The sequence below is a fragment of the Rhinichthys klamathensis genome, unplaced genomic scaffold, assembly GCF_029890125.1.
Source record: "Rhinichthys klamathensis goyatoka isolate OS25496 unplaced genomic scaffold, OSU_Roscu_1.1 h1tg000208l_1, whole genome shotgun sequence".
Classification (NCBI taxonomy): Eukaryota; Metazoa; Chordata; class Actinopteri; order Cypriniformes; family Leuciscidae; genus Rhinichthys; species Rhinichthys klamathensis.
Genome location: NW_026606733.1, coordinates 718,688 through 737,711, shown reverse-complemented (window position 1 = coordinate 737,711; position 19,024 = coordinate 718,688). Strand labels below are relative to the sequence as shown.

General features: G+C 36.7%; 1 protein-coding gene across 2 annotated transcripts; it reads right to left on the bottom strand.

Moving 5' to 3' along the window:
* Positions 1-300: 300 nt before the first annotated feature.
* Positions 301-15,192, bottom strand: rgs11 (regulator of G protein signaling 11). Of its 2 annotated transcripts, XM_056263575.1 has the most exons (17): positions 15,043-15,192; positions 14,248-14,344; positions 13,329-13,379; positions 12,200-12,306; positions 12,020-12,071; positions 10,402-10,460; positions 10,217-10,293; positions 9,355-9,436; positions 7,101-7,166; positions 6,591-6,614; positions 5,420-5,481; positions 5,155-5,268; positions 4,929-5,044; positions 3,629-3,716; positions 2,562-2,700; positions 625-707; positions 301-526 (listed from the first exon to the last, which is right to left on the bottom strand). In XM_056263575.1, exons 1-17 carry the CDS (start codon positions 15,103-15,105, stop codon positions 394-396), a joined length of 1,413 nt encoding a protein of 470 aa, XP_056119550.1. In that variant the 5' UTR covers positions 15,106-15,192; the 3' UTR covers positions 301-393. The 2 variants fall into 2 exon arrangements, with proteins under 2 accessions (XP_056119550.1, XP_056119551.1); XM_056263576.1 differs by lacking the exons at positions 14,248-14,344; positions 15,043-15,192 and having other exon boundaries at positions 12,200-12,304; positions 13,329-13,375.
* Positions 15,193-19,024: the final 3,832 nt, after the last annotated feature.

Genomic DNA, 19,024 nt, shown 5'->3' with positions numbered 1-19,024 from the left:
AAACTGTGACAATAGTAAATGTATAGCTGAAAGGAAAATCTTTATATCAAATAAATATATTAAAAAAATGACAATGTGTGAAAAAGTCAAATTCCGCTTAAAACACTGAAGAAAACATTCGTAGAGCAGCTGAAAGTTTGTGAGATTGTGAACATGTCAGATTATATTATTGCTACATCATAAATTGTATCTTAGAAATGCATGAAAAGTTGTACTTCTATGATAGAGAAATGTGAATCAAGCATTCTTTTTTAAATAATAACCTTTAGCTAATGCTACGGTTTAGCTAACGTCTTTTTTTTTTAAGAGTACAACCGGAGATGACAACTGGAGGTAACATCAAGTAGCACAAAAAAAAAGTGTTTTAAATAGCAGTAACTGTTGTGTGCATGTTTAAAGCTGGGATGCAGTTCCGGAATTGCTTTGTTTGACAGAGTTCTTTGCCTTCCCATCATCCTCTGCGGTTTGTGTGGCGAGAGCAGGTGAAGGGCTGGAGTGACGCTGGCGGCGCATGAACGGGAACCCACTGCACACAGAAACACACTCGTAAGACTTCTCTTCCTTTGCAGACTGATCAATATGGGTTTTATGCACCTTTAGCTGTTGTTCCATTTGCATTTTTACCTTTTCTTGGTTTCCTGTGGTACTATGGCTCTGGCTAATAAGTTCTTGTAGAGGTCGGATTTAAGATAGCGAGGGTACGAATCCTACAAAGAAACACAAACTACATCTAATAAACATCGGCAAGAATATTCAAATCATTGAATATTGAATATTCAAATCATAACTTGGAAGTTTTGTTGATTTACACTATCGTTCAAAAGAATTAAGAAATGAATACTTTTATTCAGCAAGGACACATTAAAGGGATTGTTCACTTTGAAATTAATTTTTTATATGTTTTAGCTTACCTCAAGGGCATCCAAGATGTAGGTGTCTTTGTGTCCACAGTATTTTCAATTTTGATATTTTTAGGTCAAACCGTTCTTGTCTGTCAGTCATATAATGCAGGTCTATGGTCACCACCTCAAAGAGCATGCACAGAGAAGTCCAAATTAAACATGATTTAATGACTCGTAAATGGTAGTACACATTGATGGCCTAAGACACGAAACGAGCGGTTTGTGTGAGAAAACGAACTGTATTTATATCGTTTTTACCTCTAATCACAGTCACGTCCAAGACGTTTTACCTTTCACTGTGAAGATCTAAACATATTTAGATATACAGGGAGTCGCAATGGAAGACGATTTCGGAAAGAAATTAGAAAAAAAGAGAGATTTTACGTCCAAAATCTCTGTGTAAACAATGAGTGACGTACACGCGCGAGAGATCACTTCCGGGGCTTTCCGGCGCTTGCGCAGACAGAGGCGCCCGCGCCATCAGAGTACTTGGACGTGGCGGTGTTTACAAGAGGTAAAAACGATATAAATACTGTTCGTTTTCTCACACAAACCGCTCGTTTCGTGTCTTAGGCCATCAATGTGTACTTACATTTACGAGTCATTAAATCATGTTTAATTTGGACTTCTCTGTGCATGCTCTTTGAGGTGGACCCCATAGGACTGCATTATATGACTGACAGACAAGAACGGTTTGACCTAAAAATAACAAAATTGAAAATACTGTGGACACAAAGACACCTACATCTTGGATGCCCTTGAGGTAAGCTAAAACATATCAAAAATTAATTTCAAAGTGAACTATCCCTTTAAATTTATCAAAAGTGACAGAAAAGATCAAATCTCACAATATTAGCCTACTGTTTTTTGACTGTATTTTTGATTAAATAAATGCAGCCTTGGTGATCATAAGGGACTTCTGACTGTTTCAAAAACATTGAAAAAATCTTGCCAACCTCAAGCTTTTGAACGATAGTGTATATGGACTTTTCCCAATTTGTCCAAATCTGAAGTCACACTCTGGTCTTATAATAATTTGTTACATTTATATAGCGTTTCTCAGCACTCAAAGCGCTTCACATGGAAGGGGGAATCTCCTCAACCACCACCAATGTGCAGCATCCACCTGGATGATGCGACGGCGGCCATATTGCGCCAGAACGCCCACCACACACCAGCTTACTGGTGGAGAGGAGACAGTGATGAAGCCAATCAGTATACATATATATATATATATATATATATATATATACAGTATATGGGGATGATTAGGAGGCCATGATGGACAGAGGCCAATGGGTAAATTTGGCCAGGATGCTGGGGTTACACCCCTACTCATTTCGAAAGACATCCTGGGATTTTTTGTGACCACAGAGAGTCAGGACCTCGGTTTAACGTCTCATCCGAAGGACGGTGCTCTTTGACAGTATAGTGTCCCCATCACTACACTGGGGTGTTAGGACCCACACAGTTTTTCTCAGGAGGTCTCCCATCCAGGTACTGGCCAGACTCAACCCTGCTTAGCTTCAGTGGGCAACCAGTCTTGGGCTACAGGGTGATATGGCTGCTGGCAACCCTCCACCTCCCCCAGGTGTGGAGGGTTGTATAGGTTTATTACAGGCACATTTTGCATTTGATCAAACAAATTGAACGCTATACCTTTTTCATAAGGAAGTAAATGTGCATTTGAGCATCATCCAAGACAAAACGATGAGGGCGCTTGAGTCCTTCCAGGGTTTTTTCCATGGTCTTACTATCGATATTCACCCAACGACTTGCACCAGGAGACAGAAACTGCCTGATAGATTAGAATGAAGATCAGTTACAAAGTTCAGCAAAACAATCACATGAATCGCATGAATACGAGACAAACTAGAGGTGATGAAAGACTTTCACTCATATAGCACACAGATTAAATATACAGAGGTTTACAAAGACGTTAAACTCACAGAGTGGTCTGGGGTGTTCACTGATATGCTCACACAAAAATCGCTGCAAAAGATGCTTTCCAACAGGTTTTATCGTAGTCTTTGTCCAAGTCAAGTCAATATGGAGTTGACTTGACTTGTAGTTTAGCCAAATAAAGCCAAATGCGGGTGGATTTCAGCAGTGGCATGTAATCCAGTCACTCCTACTAACCACTTTGGCAAGTTGAATTTTTTAGGCTATATAATATATACATTTTTCAATTGTAGTCTTTTAAAAAGGCATCTGAAATAATAAACTAGTGTTGTCAAAAATATCGATTTTTCGAAATAACTAACCCTAATACCGAAATATCAGACACACGATACCAGCAGCGCTTAGTTGAGAAAGAAAACGCATGTGTAACAGTATAATAGATCTGTGCGTCAGGTCTTAAAGTGACAGCAGCCTAATATACCTGCTGCCAAATACAAATATCTATATGGCAGTTTTCCCCCGTGATATCAAAATTGTGGCCAGTGAAAATGCAGAGTAACTTTTGAAAACCACTAGCCACAGTGGCCGGTGAGCAAAAAAAGTTCTTGTCAAGCCCTGAATACACTGAAAAAAGATTGCGGAAAGACTGTATCAAAATCAATAAAAGAGAAACATTACAATTTCAAATAACTGTTTTCTATTTTAATATATTTTAATGTATATTTTGATACATATATTTAAAATTTATTTCAGGATTCTTTGATGACTATAAAGTTATACATTATAAATGTCTTTAACATTGTAACATATTGTCAAGGTCATACTTGTAAACCTCGCCCACTTTCTCTGGAATCTTTGAGGTCTCTCCGTGACGAACGTCCTCACAGGCCTGCCAGAAACACAAGTTCTCCGCTGATAACGAGAGAGAGAGAAGCAGAGGACAAAAGAAGATGATGAGAGGGGAGGGATGAGAAAGGGAACGGGGGAGAGAGAAACATGAAAAGTTGTTACATTATTCATTTCTACAGAGTGTGCAGTAGGATAAAAATGGAATCTATTAAACCTCCAAAAGGGAACGACGCTATTCAGAACTGGGTTAAAATAAAATATGTTTATATAACGAGGGAATCAAAACTAAAAATTTGAAAGAATACCACCGTAATTTCAAGTTGTTGGACCAATATATGGTATTCTTTGATGAAAAAGTCTTTTGTAATTTAAGATTTTGCACAATTTTGTCCACTATGTCAGTTTTTCACTTTTTTGGTTTTAATATGCATCCAACATTTCTGTATCTGACATACGCCGTTCATACAATGTTTGGTTTCAACTAAGATTTTTTAAAAAGTATTTTATTCAGCAAGTGTGCATCAAAAATGACAGTAAAACATTTTTAATATTACAAAAGATTTCTATTTCAAATATTTGTTTTTTAACTTTCTAAGAATGCTGTAAAAAAAATGTATCACAACAATATTAAGCGTCACGACTGTTTTCAATATTGATAATAATAAGAAATGTTACTTGAGCATTAAATCAGAATATTATAATTATTTCTGAAGGATCATGTGACACTGAAGACTGGAGTAAAGCTGAAAATTCAGCTTTGCCATCATAGGAATAAATTACATTTTACATAAAAAAACTGTTATTTTAAAAGGCAATAATATTTCACAATATTACTCTTTTTAATGTATTTTTGATTTTTAAAAAAGGCAGCCTTGGCGAGCATAAGAGACTTCTTTCAAAAACACTTCTTACAATCTTACAGACCCCAAACTTTTGAACAGTACTGTAAGTACGATTGGCTTTTACACAAAAAGTCAAATATTATTGCCCAACATTACATTAAACATGTCTCTTTAGCTGCGAACAGTTATTAGATGGCATTGTTGGGTTTTATTCTCAATACACCCACCAGATGGCGCCATTTATCAGTAAACCAAATACTGAAATATAAAATACAAATATAAAATATTGATCAAACCGATTATTGGTCAATATTTATTCAGTATATTGTACTCTATATGGTACTCTATATATCCATGCACTATGGTATTAGGATCTGATGCTATAACTTTATCATGGTACCAACACAGTACGTGTATGTGTGTGTGTGTTTACCGCTGAATTCTTTCTCCAAATAAACAAGGAACTCTTTTCTGCCCATTGGGTCGTTCAGCAGCTCCATGAAGCTAAAGCTCCAGCGCTCCACACGCAGTTTAGTCGGCAGAGCAACTCTGTTTCAGGAAAACAGTTATACAGAGCAATATACTGACCATCAGGCATTATACTTCAGGAGTTTAAGTAACATTAAAATGGTTATTCATGATGTGTTAATGTGACTCACACTTCAGAGTTCATGTTCCAAAACATGACATCATCTGTGATCCAGGGGTTGCTGGGAAGGCATCCTTGCATTATTGGGTCATGGGGCTGATACTGCTCACAGTACTTCACGTAACTGCACACACACACACATACACACACACATGTAAGCCCTCACAAAGGGTTAGTCCTTTCTTTTTAAAATATATTTTGAGGACAGTCCATTAGCTGTAGCCTGGAGATCGAGACTATAGCAGAGTGAAGACACACACACACACACACAGTACCTCTCAAGGCAAATTGAGGACTTGACACGATTCCTCGCCAGGCTTCTCTTGTTATGTTCAATCTAGAGCCATTTAACATAAAAACACAAAAACAAGTATGATGGGATATGAATTTAGTTACAGTCTGTGCTGTATACGGTAAATAATGGATAATGTAGCGTCAATTATTTTAGGGTCGAAGTTTGTCGCAGACACGGAGCTCTCGGCATCTCGAGAACGCCACGCTGATATTGATCCTCGTTTTATTTCTCATTTTGTCCCGAAGTCTGCTTGGCATGGTCCATAATGTTTGAACGAAACAACAACAGCATGCCACGAGACGTTACGCACTACACAGGTGTCCACGTCTGTCGCCGTGGTTACTATGGCAGTACAAACGGAAACCAGGGATAACGCGGATATTACGTCATTGACAGGCGACAAGTGAACAGGGACGGGCACCATTTAAAATTGTGAATTTCTCTGAATTTACGAATTCTTGGAAACATTTAGGATAATGTAAGTACACAATTGAAAGAAACATATAACACTGTGCAAGTGGTTTTTGGATATTTTGATACAAAATCCTTACATATTGTACCTTTAAGAAACCTTTTTTGCTCACCAAGGCTGAATTTATTTGATCAAAAATATAGTAAAACAGTCATATTGTGAAATATTATTACAATCTAAAATAACCGTTTTCTATGTAAATATATATATTTTTTTTTTAAATGCTGAATTTTCAGCATAATTACTCAGTCTTCAGTGTCACATGATCCTTCAGAAATCATTCTAATATGATGATTTTGGTGCTCAAGAAACATTTCTTATTATTTATCTATGTTGAAAAAAGTTACTGCTTAATATTTTTTAGGAAACCATGATACTTTTTTCCCCCCAAGATTCTTTGATGAATACAAAGTTCAAAAGAACAGCATTTATTAGATTTTTTGGTAAAAATGTAAAAGTCTGTCACTCTGTCACTGTTACTGTCACTCTTGATCAATTTAAACAGTCCTTGTTGTATATATTCATTTCTTTAAAAAAATTAACCCAATCTGTATATAATACATTATATATATATATATATATATATATATTATAATCTATAACGTATATACAGTATATTGTATAATTTGATGTAAATAATTTATAAAATATATAAACACTTGCTATTCAAATTACTTACCTCTTTTTTGTAGAATTCTGCATTCTTTTCTGAAATTGACAAAATTACATATACATCTATTAGATTTCCTCAAAAGTTGCTATTAGATAAACTAAACTAAATCTGCACAGTCATTGAACTTTATATGATCTTGCAATGAAATGAAATGACAGCAGGAAATGAGGCAGTGTTTTAGAGATTACTTACTTGAACAAGGATGCATGATGTAAAAACAGAAATAAAGAGAAACACGCTGTAGATGATGCTTGAACATGAGAGATTCTGCTGTGAATGTTTGTTCATATATGTTTGAAACTTGCTCTGTGTGTGTTTGTGTGTGTGTGTGTGTGTGTGTGTGTGTGTGTGTGTGTGTGTGTGTGTGTGTGCGTGCGTGCGTGCGTGTGTGCGTGTGTGTGTGTGTGTGTGTGTGTGTGTGTGTGTGTGTGTGTGTGTGTGTGTGGTGTGTGTGTGTGTGTGTGTGTGTGTGTGTGTGTGTGTGGTTAGTTGTGTTGTGGTGATCAGTTCACTGACCAGTTGCACTCGTGTGTTCATGGTTCTTCTCTCCGGGCCGTGATCTATAATGTCCAGCATCCCTGGCTGAAAAATTTTATCATAAAGAGATATACAGAAGATCAATGAGAAAATAATGATGTTTAAGACCAAATTCATGTGGCAAATCCTTGATCTATTAAATCAACTTTAAGATATCAATTAGTGTAACAAAAAGTACATTTATTCCTTAGACCTGGAATACATGCTAGCATAAATGTCTTATTATTTATTTTCAAATATATTGAAAAAAAATCAATAAATATAATGTATTTTTTAATTATATATATTATAACTTTTTTAATTAAGGTTTTATGCAAACCTTTTTTACTTGCAGTTGAAAAAAGTAAAAATAAATAACCTTTTTTATTTATTTTTATTCAACGCATAAAAAAAGCTTCCATAGAGGACAGTTACACAACCTTGATCATTTTATCCATCCCCCAAAAATATTTCATAAATTAAAACATCATAGAATAGATGTCAGTCATTGTCCATATATTTTTTTTAGCTATAGACAAAAATAATGTGAGCCTTGTTTTTTTCAAGGCTTTTAAACTAAACCCAAATCACAGTAATGTCTGGCAGGTGGATTTACAACATTTCTATGCACACACGCACATGCACACACACACTCACTCACACACACACACACACACACACACACACACACACACACACACACACACACATTTTTATGTTTTATTGGGACTATCCACAAACATAATGATTTTTATACTGTACAAACTGTATATTCTATCCCCTTACACTAACCCTACCCCTAAACCCACCCATCACACAAAACTGCATTTTTACATTTTCAAAAAACATCACTTAGTATGATTTTTAAGCTGTTTTCCTCATGGGAACAAAAAATGTCCCCACAAGGACAAGGATTTCGGGTATTTCCATCTATGCAGGGACATTTTGTCCCCATAATGTAAGGTTTACTTGGTCACACACACACACACACACACACACACACACACACACACACACACACACACACACACACACACACACACACACACACACACACACACACACACACACACACACACACACAGTGACAATATAGGAATGAAATGGTCTCTAAATCCATCCCAGATTAAATCATCATCTGGATTCCTCGTTAAAATGCCCTTGTGCAGGAGTGCAAGAGAAACACACTCTCTCTCTCTCTCTCTCTCTCTCACACACACACACACACACACACACACACACACACACACACACACACACACACACACACACACACACACACACACACACATACACTTAGTAATAGAATATCCTCTTAAGCGCTCAGCCAAAAGATGGAACCATTAGAGATATACCAGCACACACACACACACACACAATGATTTTAATACAAACTGTTTATTCTATCCCCTTACACTAAACCTACCCATCACAGAAAACTTTCTGCATTTTTACATTTTCAAAAAACAAAACAAAAACATTACACACAAGTGTCCCCACAAGGTCAAAACTCACTGGTATCTTTGTGTATAATGTAGGGATTACCAGGACCACACACACACACACACACACACAGACACACACACACACACACACACACAAAGACTGTGTCTTTAACACAGTCTTTCCGGTTCACTCTCAATTCTACTATTTCATCCACTTAACACTTAAGCTCATGTTAAGCAATGCACATATCTTTTGCACTCATGTGTGAATGTATTTTGAAGGCACCAATGTGTTCCACTCTATTTCTTCTTTTCTTCTGCTAGTTTCTGCCCTCCCTTTCTCTCGTGCTCTGTCCCCTTCCCCCTTTTTCCTCTGCTTTGCGATGCTTTTAACTGACTGGCTGAATATTTCATAAGCAGAAGCTGGATACAGATATGAAGGCATTTGCCAGACGGGCGCAGATGTTGTCGCTGCTTAAGCATCGTATACTTGCTGTCTGATATGCTTTGAATTTCTGTATTACTATTCTAAAAGGCTTGGATAAAACTTGATTTTTTTAAAGGATCAAGTAATTAAATTTACCCCATAATACTGTATGTGAGATACTTTTTCAAATAAGCAGAATGCTACTTTGTTTTATTTATTTAATTTATGTACTAACAAATGCATGGGGGACATAGTGTATATATATATATATATATATAGCCATGGAACGGTGATGCTGTCTGATGGCAATACCATGGTACTCAAAGAATACCATGGTATTTTTTTTTTTTAGTGTGGTGAGTTTATAGTGTTCAGTACTTACAGGAGGTCTGTTCACTAGCCAGTAGGCTTGTTCCTGACACTCCAGCACTATACGATCTGCTTTCCGACGCTGTTTTGATGCCCTGAACATAAGGGAATAAAACATAAGGCAAATGTACAGAAGTACAGTAACATGCAATAACAAAATAATTTTGCTCTGGACAACAACCTTCCGAAAAGCTTTTCTAATCCAAAGAATATGACTAATATTTATTAGCGCATGACACTTGAAACATTCGAAACTTTAAAACATCGAGTCCTATTAATTATTTGGATATTTTTTTAGGAATTGCTTAAATTTTGAAGCAGCTTTGCGCAACAGTGGAATGAATTTGGATACAGCCACTACATGTGAGGTTTTTGTATTATACAAATTTTAATTATCAACCTTTTTTTTTTACTACAATAGCATTCAATACTTTCGGCTCATAAAGATTTTTTTATGTTTCTAATAGAAGGCTGCATTTATTTAATTAAAATATATTAAAAACAATAAAACTGTGAAATATTATTAGTATTTACGATTAATACATTATATTATATTTCTTTGATGGCAAAGCTGAAATTTCAGCATAATTCCTCCAGTCTTCAGTGTCACATGATCCTTCAGAAATCATTCTAATATGCTGATTTGCTGCTTAAGAAACATTTATTGTTATTATCAATGTTGAAAACGGTTGTGCTACTTAATGTTTATCAAATGAATGCATCCTTGCGGAATTAAAATAATTAATTTCTTTTAAAATTAAAGTGAAAAGTTAAAATAGTAGTATAGAGGCCAATACCAATTGAAACTAAATGTGGAATAGAGGGTTAGGCTGAAGGAAACATATATTGTGTGTGTGCTGGAAAAGAAGAGTTACCTGAGCTGTTCTCTTGCCTGCATCACAACAAAGTCCCAGGTGTGGTTGATGCGTTTATGTAAAGCATTATAGCACTCCTAACAAAGACAGAGATTGAGAACTGAACAACAGATCGCTCCATGGATTCATGACTTCATTGTACAGTCTTCTTACTGAAGAGTGTGATTGGCATTTGACCCACATACCTTTTCATACTCAATTAGTTCTCCTTGTTTTCGGATATTCTTCTTGGCCAAGTAGATAGCTAGAACACATACAAATAATAAATATATAAATAATATATTCACCTTCTGAAGAATATGTCCTTTTGTATTCCATGATATAAAGAAATGCATTTCTGTCATGACAGCTCTCTGAGTTTTTGGCATGGTAGTTTTGGCTAACTTCTGCCACACCTGCCAATGGCTGGTGATATAAGAAAAATTACTGGCCAAATATTTTTTTTACTGACCATGAAACTTTTTTTTTTAGCAAAAACAGGTAGTAATGACACCAAACTTTCAGATACCAGTGAAAAATTCACAAATATTTATTCCAATTTTTATACCACAGCTAAAACTACTAGCCTAACTAATACAAATTTAAAACATTATTAAAGACAAGTAAACGGTCAGTAATAAAATAAAAACAAATAATTAAATTTCAAGCAAATTACAATATAACACAGATACAACTGAAATAAACAGTGTTTTTCAGGTAGGTCTAACAGTAGCCTACATAAATTTTAAGTAAGTAAGTGTAAAATAACTGCATAGTCTTCACTTTATAAATTAAACATCCATGTCATTTAATCCTTATTAAAGCTACAAAAGTTATTCAGTCAAGAACAGTGAGTGATGTTTTCTTTGTCCTTTCCTTTGTTGTTTGATTAACATTAAAAACACCGCAGTAGAAGGAATATTAGGCTGCTGTCATTTTAAGAGCGAATGCACGGATCTAATATACTGATACTGTACACATGAGTTTACTTTCTTCACTTAAGACATAACCGACTATGTTTTTTAGATCCTCTCTATTTTTTGTCATAATTTTGTCGCTCAAGTGCAAGAAGACGTGAAAGAGAGCTCAGTTTACTATTTGCGCGGTGTCTGAGACGCGGCTTTATGTGCGCGCGTGGGAGTAACGAAATGAGCTCCCTTTCGCTTGCACTTAAAAATTTAAACTTTCAAGGCTTAAACTTTCGTGACGATGCAAAGCTGGCCGGTCAACTTTCCAGAGCGGTGTTCATGCTTGTTCATGTTCATGCATTGTTAAAAATCATAAAATTTTTACCGGCCAACTGGCGAGTGAGACAATTTCATACACTCGCCAACACTGATTTTGACTTGCATTTGGTGCTTGGTGAGTGTTCATTTTAGGCCCTGTTGCTGCTGTTGTTATTATTGTTGCTGCTGCAGAGCAAGTACGAGACTTCCTACTGCCAATAAATACACAACACGCTGCTGTTAGCAAGTAAGACATGCTGCTGCTGTACAATATAGCGTACATGAATCACCCGAAGCAGATCTACTTTATACAGGTGGGAGCTGGGGAAGGTGGAGGGTTTCTGAAAGCACGCTGCAAACTGCTACAGCAAATGCTAACCAAGTGTTTGAAAGTTGAGCAGAGAGCTCATTGGCTACTGATACAGCAGGAACCAATCAGTGCACTATAGAGAATGATGTGATTGCAAGCAGACTGAGTTAAGGTCCTATCAGCCTGAGCCATCTGAAGTAACTGTATATGGGCTTGGCAGAACATGCAGGTAAGTAAATGATGACAGACTTTTCATTTTATGTGAATCATGCTTATGGTAGATCTCACCATAGTCCAGTTCTGAAGCAGGCCAGCATGTCGACATCCAGTAGTACGGAGTCTGATAGAGACAGATATTAACTGAGATGTGCTGTTTTTGAATATGGAAGTTTAACAAATGCTGATATAGCATTGGATTTTTGAATCAATATTGTGTAAGTGTGTGTGTGTGTGTGTGTATATATTTACCTGAAAGCGATATGGTGAATCATCAGCTTTCAGAATAAGGTGTCTAGGCTCTTTTAAAGGGTAAATGTATCCATATTTCACAAAGAGGTGTCCAATGTGCAATGCCTCTAAATAAAAAAATAAAAAAATTATTCACATACAAAATATATACTCACACATCATACTCATTTTTTTTTGTAAAAAATTTGAACAAAAATGTAAATCAGGTAAATAATTCATTAAAAAAAAAAACATTACAACAAAAGATGACAACAGATTCATTCAAGCTGGTCATTAACATGTTCCAAAAACCAGCCTGATCACCTAGTAGCTGCTTTGTTGTTGATCCAGGCAAAGACCAGCTTACATTTATGTATTTGAGAGATGCTTTTATCCAAAGCAACTTACACTGTTTATTATATACTATATTCTTTTTTTGTTCATTCATAATCTGGGATTGAAACCCATCTTCTAAGCATCGCAAGCACCATACTCTACTGTTTGTGCTATAGGAACACAGCTTACATCAGCTAGAATCTAGCTAGTTATTTCCCTAACACCCACATATGCCTTCTAGGTCAAATATAAACTAAATATTGGTTGAAATTATAGATTTCAATCTAACCGTTGCCTACAGAAGGTGTTCCCTCATTGCAGTGCACAGATCTGCCAAACTCTCTGGAGTCTTGTTTAATGCAGACACAGCTGTGTGCGGCATTACTTGTTTATTAGGGCTTTCAGAGCTGAGCCTGTCCTCTGACTGCGTGACATTTGAGCATTTATTATTAAAAATCTTCCACACAACTCAGCTCAGATGACATAAAATCTGACTTTAGTGTGCCAAAGCAACTTTAATAAGCAATTTAGCTACCCATGTGTTGTGTGTGCGTGTGCGGGAGTACATTTTGAAATCCCTCAGGAGAGAACATGGAGAATAATGTCATCCCAAGAGGGTACTCCATATAAACCACACACAGGTGACTGGAAAACTCAAAGAAATACACCACAGCAGATAGCATGGAAATTATTACACACACAGGCTATATATATATATAAAATCCTTTGACTATAAACATGTCATTGTTGCAATAAAGCTCAAAGCTATGCATCAAACATAAATAATTAAAATATAGTTATATTAATGTCCTACCTTCATCAGAGATAGAAAATTTCTTAATCAGCCATTCAACAATGTCTATACCTGTATAAAATTAAAAGAGGATTGTTGTCAACATAAGCACACACAGATACAATACATCTATCTATCTATCTATCTATCTATCTATCTATCTATCTATCTATCTATCTATCTATCTATCTATCTATCTATCTATCTATCTATCTATCTATCTATCTATCTATCTATCTATCTATCTGACAGCAGAACTGACCAGTAAGCAATAAGCAGCACCAAGCTTATTAATATTAATATTCAGACAGCTGGAAGTTCCCATTCCTAGCTTGGATAGAATGAGCATTTATGTTTTGTTTTTCAATGAACTACTGTTATATAAAGCAGTTATATAAATAGGCTAAACATTTGATTAAGTGTCGCCTTTGATGAAGTGACTTTAACTTCTTTGATTTGCCAAAGAAAGTCATTTGTTCATTACCACGTAGCCCTGTGTCCTCTGAGAGATCGGTGCAGGGGCAAAACATTCACTGTTAGACTAATTAATAGCCAGAAAAATGAGTGCAGAGACCGAAAGCACACACAGGAGTCTAATTTCACTGCGCAAGCTTCTATTGATTCACTGTGCACATGCGCACTCAAGACTTTCCGAGATATGCATGGATAAATGTACAGTATTTCCACAATAATAATGACAAACTATTCTAGTTGTGTCTCAGCTGTCTCTCTAATCGTGCCATAACATGCCACAGGCTGGAAAAATAAGCGGAAGAGTCATGTCATGGGATTATCAAGTGAGAGAGAGTGAAGCTTGAAGTTTGATGCAGTCATGGAGAGAGTAACAAAGAGAGAGTGACATAGAGAGAGAGAGAGAGAGAGAGAGAGAGAGAGAGAGAGAGAGAGAGAGAGAGAGAGAGAGAGAGAGAGAGAGACTCACCAGTCATGGCGTGTGGTATGACCGTAATGAGGAGACGCTGGTTGCGCAACTTGATGCCCATATCAGGGTCCTGCATGGATATGATCATGCGCTCCATCTGTATGTGAATATACAGGAAATATTTGTAATAAAAATATGTATATATTTATCACAAAGCATAACTATTTGTGAACTGCACAAAAGCTAAAAGGTGATTAAAACTGTAAAAAAAAAACATAAAGTAAAATAATCTAAAAAGATACATTTTTCCTTAAATAAATATATCTTTATATTGTTGCTTAAAAAATGACTGTGTTATTTAACTATTCATGCATTTACAGTAATAAAGAGATAAATACCAACAGGATGCACACCTTGATAAACATTAACTTTATTATTATAGTCAAATATTAAATCAATTTGAATACATTTCCATTATGTAAAATTTCATACAATTATTTTTGGTGATTTAATTCTAAAACAGGGAATAATAATAAATCAAATAAATATACTGCAATAGGAGGAATTGGATAACTTGTTTACTTAATTTTTAAGGAATGTTGTTATATAAATCGTTATATAAGTATCCTAAGAAAATCCAAACACAACTGTTCAAATGCATACAGAACATTTTCTGTAAACAAACTTTAGTTTAGTCTCTTAGGACTTTCTCACATTTTCAGTTATGTGAGGAAAAGTTCCTGTGATTTACAGGCAACAGCTGCAGCATTATGAAGCTCAGGCTCTTCTGCTGAAAGACAGTATCTGGATCGAAGACTGTAACTGCTAAATGAAAATACAGTTTTAGGGTCTTACCTTGGTCAAACAGGGCATTTGCTGTCGCTGCACTCCATCCTGACTGAGTGTGTTGATGGTCATGACTGTAGCTCGTTTGCTCTGGATGTGAAGTTACAGAGAACTGGATGATGTTGATGCTGGAGAGTCTGGTGTCCCGCCAGAGGAGAGGCGATCGATGGGGTGGCGCTACATTGAACTGCGTGTGTCATAACCAGGTATTAAATAGCGCCTCCCGGTGGTGATTGATTCAAATTGAATTTTGTAGAAAATCAATGCATACACACACCAATCTCTTTAACGTCCATGGGACATTTTCTTTCCACAAAAATGTTCTTTATTGTAGAAAAGGGTTTTTTAAGATTTTTTAAAGTTTCTTTGAAGAACCAAAAATGGTTCTTCTATGGCATCACTGCAAAAACTATGGAAGCTGTTTCCGCCACTGAATACAAAATAAACAAAGGCAATTGCTACTTTTTATCTCGCAATGGCGAGTTAGATAAAGTTCAACTCTAAGGGGGGAAAAGACTGACTTTTTTCTCAGAATTGCGAGTTTACATCTCGCAATACTGACTGTATAACTCGCGATTGCAAGTTTAGGCCTAACGCAATTCTGAGGGAAAAAGTCAGAATTGAGATGTAAACTTGCATTGAGTTTGAGTTTATTTTAGTTGCTGTAACCAGAATATGTTGTTGAAATTAACATTTTACTTTAACAGATTTTTTTTTTAGGCAGAAACAAAATAGCTTTATTCGTTTTAGCGTTTTAGCTAGTTATTTCTGACTTTAATTTAGTTTAACTTGATGTACTAAAATAACTCAAACTAAAACTGAAATAAAAATGTATAAAATCGATCTATGATAGGCTACTACAATAACTCTGCCCCAGTAGGTAGCCAAACTAAAAATTATTTGAGTAATGTAGACCACACACCCATGAAAACACCAAATGTACTCTCGTTTGCGCTTATGTGCTGAACGGACCTTTATTGAAGCTGTATGGAATTAATGAGGAGAAAATAAAGAATCAAATAACTTTCATGCTGCTTCTTCATGTCTCACTGGAAAAATGTATGCACCGTTAACTTAGTTAAAATAAGTTCATATTACTTAGGGTAATTGTTTGTGCTCTGTTGGCATTACTATTTTTTAGTTTTTAGGAGATTTTTTAGTTTTTGTTACTTTCTATTATATACCTGTTACGTAAATCAGTGCAACTAATTGTTATTTTTGTGCAGCGAAAAGGTCGAACATGTGGTTCATTCGCGCATGCGCAGTAGAGGATAGCAGGCAGGCGCACGAGGACTTGTGCCACCACCTCGCGGGCAATTTGAACTGACTTTTTTTTGCGTTCCCGTTCTTGTTTTGTTTTGTTGAACAGAGGTAAGTTATGTGCTTCGACACACGAGCGAAATAAACCCATTGAAATGATTAAAATGATTGAAATATTAACTCGTCTCATTCTGAAGGTATTTATTTGTGATAAAGACCAACTCTGTATAATGTCGCACATTGACTAAATATATATATATATTTAAATGACGAGAAAGAGGATTTGATGTGGTTGGGACATGTAACGTTAAGTTAGTTCGAAGTTTGCCATGTTGTTAAAAATTACTCTCATCTAACGTTACCATTTCAGGCGCATGCAAAGAGCACTCGCAAGCAAAAGTGCATTGCAAAAACATTTTGATAGACATTTTGCATTCTTCTTTCGTGTCGGGTAAGTCATTTATGAAAACCTTTTCACAATATTCTAATTTTGACTTTGGGGTTTTCATAAGCTGTAAGCCATAATCATCACCAAAATTATAACAAATAAAGGCTTGAAATATCTCACTTTGCATGTAATGAGTCTATATAATATATGAGTTTCACCTTTTAAGTTAAATTACTGAAATAAAAAAACTTGCACGATATTCAAATTTTTCGAGTTTCATCTGTACAGTTATAACTTGTAAAATATACAGGCATCAATATACCATCCTGTAATACCTGAAACAATGTCACCATAATTTTTGGCAACCACCACAGCTGTTAGATGAGTACAAAACACATGTCATTTTTACAGTCACCATGAAATCAAAACTGACAAATCTGTTTTTTTTTATGGAATAATGCAGTATTTATTATAAATGGTTTATCTATGCACATCTTTGATTTATTTATTTTAAATAAACTTTTTGTCTCTCCAATTCACCTATCCTGCATGTCTTTGGATTGTGGGGGAAACCGGAGCACCCGGAGGAAACCCACGCAGACACGGGGAGCACATGCAAACTCCACACAGAAAGACCTCCTGGCTCAGCCGGGACCTTCTTGCTGTGAGGCGACAGTGCTACCCACTGAGCCTCCGTGCCTGCCTTTGATGATTATAAATAAATATAAAAATAATTAAACACAGGAGGAGGTCCCCGCCTCCTGAGATTTTAACATTGCTACAGTGGTGCCGAAACCCTGGAGGAAGGAGGAGCGTGCTGTCAAAGAGCCCTCACCGCTGTGGGATTTCCGCAATGCCATTGAACTGAGCAGAATCTGGCACCATGTCTCTCGTGTCGGTGGACTGGATGAACTCGCTGCCGTTCGCCTGGGTTGTGGAGGGTCGGCTGCCGTCTGAGAGCGAGTGGAGGAGTCGTCTCCGTTTGCCTGAGGCCGGAGCCTGCTGCAGTCCACCATGATGAGGAGGAGCAGGGAACAGGAGATTCGCTGCCGGGTGCTCGAAGCCAGAGGAGTCAGAGGGCCGTTCACCGAGGGGTGTCCTGCACCACCGCCAGGCATCGCTGAGGAGAATGGCGCTCTATAACTCTCTCAGGGTGATGTACTTTGTGTTGTACGTTGCCATGGCGTTCACGCGCACACGAAACTACTACGATGGTACCTCAACATTTCACAGACACACTGTGAAACATTGCAGAAATAGGCTGAAACGTGATGCCTGGAAAATGCAAGTTTCAAGATATTTGGCTCACCAAAGAAGATTACAAAGATTTAGGGTTACCACCCGTCCCGTAAATGATGCGTCCCATATCAAATCAATACGGGACGTAATTTGTCCCGTATTTTACATAGACGCACACATTAATTTGCGGGTGACTGTATGTTAGTGTCTTTGTTTCCGTAGCGAAAGAGTCTAGAGAACATGTGCCGTAAACGAGAGTAATTAATGCGCAGTTTTTTGAAACCATGTCGAGTTCACGTCCTCTCCAGATATGGAAAAAGGTATCAATGGGTCTGTCCAGTAACTAATGATAAACGTTAGACGAACTGCACAGTTTAATTTGCTCACGCGGTGCAGTGGACTTCTGACTTAAAGCAGTATGCAGTGACAGACAAGTCCTTGCTTTTAAAGGCATAGGTCTTTTTTTTATTTTATTTTTTTATTTTTTATTTTTATTTGGATAATCTCTTAATATAATATTCCCTATATTATCAGAGCTTGGTAGACAGGTAACTATTATATTTTTTAGACGTTATTAGACAGATTAATTCATAGATTATAATTAATGTTATTTATTAATTTATGGTTTATAAATATTAATCATATGCATAATAAATTATGATCCTATCTGTCATTTATGCACATTTATCCCACATTAAGTCCTTGAATTGGAGGGTATAGGACCTGGGAAGTCCTTGAAAGGTCCTTGAATATGAGGGTATAGGACCTGGGAAGTCCTTGAAAGGTCCTTGAATATGAGGGTATAGGACCTGGGAAGTCCTTGAAAGGTCCTTGAATATGAGGGTATAGGACCTGGAAAGTGCTTGAAAGGTCCTTGTATTTGAAGTTAACCAAGGTGTGGGAACCCTCTTTCTCTGTCTCTCCTCATCCTTCCGTCTCCTTTTCTCCCGCCTCGTCTGTCCTTCCCCCCAGGAGCTTCGGCCGCCGTGACGGACTCGAGGGGCAATGGGGGAATGTGGCAAGCAGGGAACGGAGCAAGGCCGGTGGCATGATTGCTAATGAGCTTCAGGTGGCATGATTGCTAATGAGCTTCACCTGCGTGCC

Coding starts and splice junctions, on each gene's coding strand:
- rgs11 (XM_056263575.1), bottom strand. CDS start 15,105: ATGACCATCAACACACTCAGTCAGGATGGAGTGCAGCGACAGCAAATG. Junction 10,461..12,019: donor TGCTTCAGAACTGGACTATG/GTGAGATCTACC, acceptor TATGTGTTCTAG/CTATCTACTTGGCCAAGAAG. Junction 7,167..9,354: donor GGCTAGTGAACAGACCTCCT/GTAAGTACTGAA, acceptor AAAATTTTTCAG/CCAGGGATGCTGGACATTAT.